A 6,401-nucleotide genomic window follows, 5' to 3' on the forward strand; every position below is an offset into this window, starting at 1 on the left:
TAATGTGTCAAAAGTCTCTAAAAAAAAATCACCTATAAATAAGTTGCTCTCATAGTAGAGCATTTCTCCAAAACGTCAATATGCTTAATAATCATGACTAAAGTGTCTTCTTAAAGACACCCCCACCTCTAATAAATGTTAGTACTACCTATCTGAATACTGCAGCTTAATTAAACCACCTTAGGATAAGTTTCCACCTGCTGAGCACGTTACCTAGCCGTTGATAAAAGATGCTGGCTTACAAAATGCATGAGGAATTTCCCATGTTCACAGAACGTTTACTTGCACTCAAATAGTGCATTGATAATCTGAAAACAAGAAATCTCTTGTGTGTGGCCAGACCACTGTTTAGACACTATGGTTTCTAACATGGACTGCTCTCAACTGCTATATTTTTATGGCACAGATTCAGTGAGAATCTGATCTGCTAAAATATTTGGGCTGTGAAAACTCCCACACTGTGACAGATGTCAAGTCCAATTAAGTGACTCATGTCCAGGTTTCTGTCCAATAGGATTTCCCATTAAATATCAATTTAGGGGGAAAAATTCCATCCCCCTTCTTAAGCCTTTATCTCTTCCACCATCTCCAGGCTAAATCAATTGGTACCCGAAGAGCCAAGAAGCCACATAAGCAGCTGCCTCTGCTCTGGTTCTCCCAACCTCTCCTTTATCTGCTTGCCTGTCTGTTACTCCAAAAGACTTCAGGTCTCACCAACCTCTCTCTCAAGCGTCTCCAAGCTACTGGCTATATATATTTTCCTACAAGGTAAAGAGTGGAGGGACTGGGGTAGGGGAGGGGTGTAAGCAAGCCTTGAAAGACTTTGAAATTGGAAAATAGGTGTCTGTTTATACAACATATAAGTAAAGGAGAGACAAGATAGAAGCAACCTTAAGCCCTACTCACTGTATTGTGTTCCTGAGGACTGGGGAGGTATCGGCTGAACAAAGCGTTATCTTGAAAAAAAAAAAAGAATGAAAGAAAGAAAGAAATCACTTCTGAGCCCCAGCTATCCCTGCCCACACTTCCCAGTTTCGCCCCAGCCCGATTAAGGGAAGGGAAGGAGTCCTCAAGGAACGGAATTTTGTCTTCCCCATCTCTCTTATTGATTATTCTGCTATTAGAAAGTGGAGGAATCAGCCCTTTGATGAGATTGTGTTTATCTCTGCATCTCTTTTGTTATTTATAGAGCCCTGGGAGCGGGAAGCGCAAGAGACTTCAACACTTCGCCCGAGGAAGACCAACAACGAAATTTTCGAAATGTTTAAGAACAATTAAAAAGGACGGGCGTTTTCAATCTGTCAACTAAGTGAGCAACCGCACCTTCCACCCCTAAGACACCGCCGTTGTGGCGGGCGGCGAGATGACAGCTGCTTTTTCATCTGTGAATGTAATAAATATTGGCTGCTTTTAATATTTGCCAGGATCTCTCCTCGTTGTTCCTGGAATTTTAACTCCAAAAGATTGGCGAAAAGATTATCGGCAGGGCTTTTGCAAGGTAAGACATCTTTACGTGTCTTCTTTCTTGAAATTAAGTTGATTCATAGTGCATTTTATAGGTGCAGCCCCACTCACGGTCCTAGACATAAATGCCCCACGAGAAATACCGTCTATGGCTATTTAAGTATCTGCATAATTTAAACGCGTGGAGGACAACCCGGGGAACTTTTTGTCCGATCTATAACTACGTTGTGATTTTTCTCCCCGTGTATTTCTGCCCCTTCGTGCCAACTGCGTAGGTGCAAAGCTGTTTCACTTATAAACGTAGAGGAAAGCCCGTAGGGGATCTCAAACGCTTCGTTTGGACCATTTATTGTTATTTTGAGGAACCATTTTCCTTACACAGAAAGCTGTTTCCGAGTTCAGGGCGCTCCTGCGCAAGTGCAAGGCCAGGAGCCGAACCTACGTGCCCTGGCTTTTGTTTCTATGGAGCGGGCCTCTTACAATCGGGTCGGAAAGCCTTTGCCTGCGAGGGGCAAGCCGGGCCCAGGGCCCGTGCGCTCAGCTGGGGCGGGTTCATGTCCTCATTCGCCGGTCCAGATTCCCTTCAAGCCCAGTGGTTCCTGAAGATGCGCAGCCGGGCCCTTCCTCCAGGCGCGCGGGAGCAGCGGGCCCGAGGTGGCTCTTCCAGGAGGGTATCGTCTAGGGAAAGCTGAGCGCAGACGCGGGACCGCGGCCAGGCCTCCCTGGGCCGGCGGTGCGCGGCGGGGTTCAGGTCCCAGGAGCTCACGAACTTTAGCCGCCGAGATGCAGCTTGCGCCCATCCCTTCATTGCCCTTCCCAGCCTCTCCTCCCGCAGCGACCGGGTCGCCGGCGTTGCGTTTTCCCGGGAGGTGGTCGGCAGACTGCCCGGCATTGTGTGATCCACATCCCTAGGTCCCCAATGTGTGTGGCAGTCTGCGTGACAGATGGTGCTCCGGGAGCGTAAGAGGGCCGAGGAGTCAATTTTCTTTGAAAGGACCGAACACATGTGTTCGGTCATTTCTTTATTATTTCGGAGAAACCTGGGGTCGGGGGGGGGTCGGGGGGGGACACGGGACACGGAAGCTTTTCTGTCTCCGGTCTAGGTTCCAGGATAGGGTTTGCCCGCACCCCAGCTCAGCACAGACCCTTAGGCACTGGGAGTCTCCAGCTGCCTGGCCCCAGCCCCTCAGGCACGAAGCACACTCCGCATCTCCATGAAAACACAGATGCATCCATCCTTAGGGATATTTCCTGTGTCTAGGAAGGGGACAGGGCAAAGGAGGCGGGACAAAGCCGCTGATGTTTGGCCAAAAGAGGCACAAGATGCCAACCGGCCCCGCAGGCCCACGGTCGTTCGGTAGCCCCAGGGCCACTGGCTGTCTCTACCACTTTCAGGCTTTGGTGTGGGGTGAGGAACGCGCTCTGGTGCCTGCTCCTTGTCGGGCCTGGTGCGAGGAGGGGACCCGAGGACATGGGTCCTCTAGGAGTCCAAGCTTGGTAGGCCCGCCACCCTTCATTGTAAACGAATAATCCGACTCCTTTTATTGACTGACTTTCTGACTCTCCATCAGCCTCCAAAATGATGCTGAGTCCGGATCAAGCCGCCGACTCAGATCACCCCAGCTCGACGCACTCGGACCCGGAGTCTCTGGGCGGCGCAGACACCAAGGTGCTGGGCAGCGTGTCCGACCTGGAGCCGGTGGAGGAGGCGGACGGGGACGGCAAGGGTGGCAGCCGGGCCTCGCTCTACCCGCACCCGCAGCAGCTGAGCCGCGAGGAGAAGCGCCGCCGCCGGCGTGCCACGGCCAAATACCGCTCTGCCCACGCCACCCGCGAGCGCATCCGCGTGGAGGCCTTCAACCTGGCCTTCGCCGAGCTCCGCAAACTGCTGCCCACGCTGCCCCCGGACAAGAAGCTCTCCAAGATCGAGATCCTGCGCTTGGCGATCTGCTACATCTCCTATCTCAACCATGTCCTGGACGTGTAGGGAGGGGGACGCCGCGGGAGGCCACCGGTCCGAGTGTCTGCCAAAGGCGACACACCCGGACTGCCAGGTCGGAGCATCACCCAGAGACACCTAAACGCGGGGGAAAGCTTTCAGCCTGTTCTCTCTGGTCAGCAAGGCAACAGGGAAAGGTTTTCCGAGCCTGGGAGGTGGGGTTGGGTAGAAAAACCTAGGACTTGCAAGAGTATTTTCCTGGCCTGAAGAACCTTCTGGAAGCACCTAGAATGAGTTGTCCTGGGGCCTCCCTGGAGGCTTTGAGTTCCCCTATATTTATATCCGCCACATCTTCCCGTTTTGAAAGAATGAGGGCAGCTCAGCCCAGGCTCATGGCTTCAGCCTATGACTATCTGGGATTTTTCTAATTGGCAAACCACTAAACCTTGGGGAGAAAAGAAAATACAAAACTCTTTCCCATGCAGAGATTAAGACAGAGAAAGGTGTACCAGCAATTTTTTGTTACTTTGGCAAATGAAAAATTATATTCAAATTTAAATAAAAATCCTGAATATTTGGTGAGATACCAAAATAAATAAATAAGTAAATAAATAAAGTCAGAACAGACAGACACATTGTGAGAGGATTTGAACTTGGTGAGACTTTAGCCCCAAGATAGGACACTAAAGTAGATAGAAAAATCCATATTTAAATAGAAATTTTAACATCTGATTGCTTTTTGGGGCAAAGTGGCCCCTTTAAATATCCAAAAACACCCCCATCTACTTGTGACCTTAACATGTGGACCCATAGATGCAGGTAGAGAAAGACAACCTATTTTTATTTATGTTAGAAGGAGTAGAGTATTTTTTTCAAGACATTTATTTTTCAGAGTGGTGATAATTTTACTTTGGATACTCTGTGCCAATTTATTTATAGTCAAGTGTTTACACTTTCCCCCAGTGAAATAACTGCGTCTAACTCTTTGTGTGTTTGTTGAGATTATCTTGTGGTCTTTCCTTTTTTCACCCCCTGATTATATTGCACTTGTGTCAGAGGGTTCCCACTTCCCCTATTTCTAAGCATATTTTATATATTAAGAAGTTGCTTCTTTTGTTGTGAGATCAGCAACACTAGCCCTTCACTATTATAGTTTTATAAAAAGTTAAGTGCGTTATTCTTACCCGTAGATCTGTCTGAAAAGTACTTTACAAGCTGTTTTTAAGGAGAGTAGCTTCGTGTGTGTGTGTGTGTGTGTGTGTGTGTGTGTGTGTGTGTGTGTGTACACGTATGCGTGACATTCATGCGTGGGATGATTTTAGGAAATTACATTATTTTCCTAAAAAAAAGAAAAGAAAAAAGAATTCAGAACTACTTTCCTCTGTGACAACCAAAAAGAAAAGTCTATGACCTGGAGATGTTTCGTGTTCTCAGTTGCGACACTCTTAATGGGAGAGCTGCATTTTAGAGACAAGGGAGAAAGAAAAGAACAACAAAAAAACAAACAAAAAAAAAAACCACATCTGCTATCCAAAGATTTTAGTCTTTTTCAGGGTTTTTTTGTGTCTCTGTTGCTTTATATAATGCAATATTTTGTAGTGAAAATAGATAAAACCTGGTTTCTACCTGACGAGTTTTTCATATCTCATGACTGGTGCGCTGTTTTGCATATAAATAAAGGTATCAGATTAAAGTTCTCCTCTTTATTTTAAGCATCTGTCTAGAAATCCAACATACTGGCTGAGCGTGAACTATCTTAATGGACTAATTCCTAAGGAATTAGTCAAACAAAACAAGAGCAAAGCAGTGTGTATATATATACATATATAAAGGTTTGATAAATCTGGATATAGCACAGCCTAGGATGGTATTGATCATGCCATGTCCATGAAGAAAAGCGGGGTGGTGTGTATGCAAAAACATTACATGTATCATAAATGTCTTTCTTTTTTTAAAGGAAAACTTTGTAACTGTCTAACCCAAGCTCTTGGGAAAACTCAGGGCCAAGAAAGGGCCTGCACTGAGTGGCAGGAAAAAGCTGGGCGTGGTACCCTACACCCATGGTCCCAGCTCCTGAGAGGAGGAGATGGGAGAACCAGGAGTTCAAGGTCATCCTGAGCTATGTCCAGCCTGTGATACATGAGACCTTGCCTTAAAAGAAAAGTGATAGTGAGCAGACCCTTGTGACAGCTTTGCCTCCGGCACTTAAGCACGAGGTATGTGTTACTGAAACGTCTAATTGGTACCCACACTCAGCACACGACACCCTTGCAAAGAGAAACGGCCTTAAAACAACCTTAAATAGGAAAAGGGCCAATCTGCATAAACCTGTATCTGGCCCCAAACATGAACTTATATATAGAACCCTTGAATAACGACCGGATTCTGAGAATGTATGCGCGTATAGACTGATATGAAGGGCATCACACCAAATCCATTTTTTTTCTTTTAAAAAGTGATTGTATGGATTCTCAGTTTATGTCTATGCAGTCGGGGGGGGGGGGTTCATAGTGGTTTTTTTTTCTCCCAGGTTTCTTGTGGTAGGATTCACCAATACTTGCGAAGCAAGGCTGCGTTTTCTTCTATCAGGAGGTGCTTGGTATGAAAGCACATCCTGCTGAGGGTATCAAAAAGAACAGCATTTCTCTTTCACTCCTCTCTGGACAAGGTCTTGGCCACAGCAGCAGTGGCTCTTCAGTCTCAGAGCTGCAAAAACACGTGTGGTCTGTGACACTGTTGTGACTGTGCACATCTCCAGGGAACAAGAAGAAGTGGAAGAGGTGATAGCTCCCAGTCTTCACAGAGTCTCTCTCTCTCTCTCTCTCTCTCTCTCTCTCTCTCTCTCTCTCTCTCTCTCTCTCTCACACACACACACACACACACACACACACACACACATCTATGCTTCCATGGACCTTGTCCTGGGCAGTGAGTTGAAATCTAACTGACCAGCATACCTAACAGGAATCTATTCACTCACTTCTTGGGCACCAAATGT

At 47.0% G+C, this 6,401-nt stretch overlaps 1 protein-coding gene across 2 annotated transcripts; it reads left to right on the forward strand.

The window, feature by feature from the left end:
• Positions 1-686: 686 nt before the first annotated feature.
• NHLH2 (nescient helix-loop-helix 2) lies at positions 687-5,079 on the forward strand. Of its 2 annotated transcripts, XM_084755610.1 has the most exons (3): positions 687-768; positions 1,190-1,498; positions 3,036-5,079. In XM_084755610.1, exon 3 carries the CDS (start codon positions 3,044-3,046, stop codon positions 3,449-3,451), a length of 408 nt encoding a protein of 135 aa, XP_084611736.1. In that variant the 5' UTR covers positions 687-768; positions 1,190-1,498; positions 3,036-3,043; the 3' UTR covers positions 3,452-5,079. The 2 variants fall into 2 exon arrangements, with proteins under 2 accessions (XP_084611736.1, XP_084611737.1); XM_084755611.1 differs by lacking the exons at positions 687-768; positions 1,190-1,498 and adding an exon at positions 1,963-2,385.
• Positions 5,080-6,401: the final 1,322 nt, after the last annotated feature.

The sequence above is a fragment of the Acomys minous genome (genome assembly GCF_964271855.1).
Source record: "Acomys minous genome assembly, chromosome: 14".
In the NCBI taxonomy this organism is placed as follows: Eukaryota; Metazoa; Chordata; class Mammalia; order Rodentia; family Muridae; genus Acomys; species Acomys minous.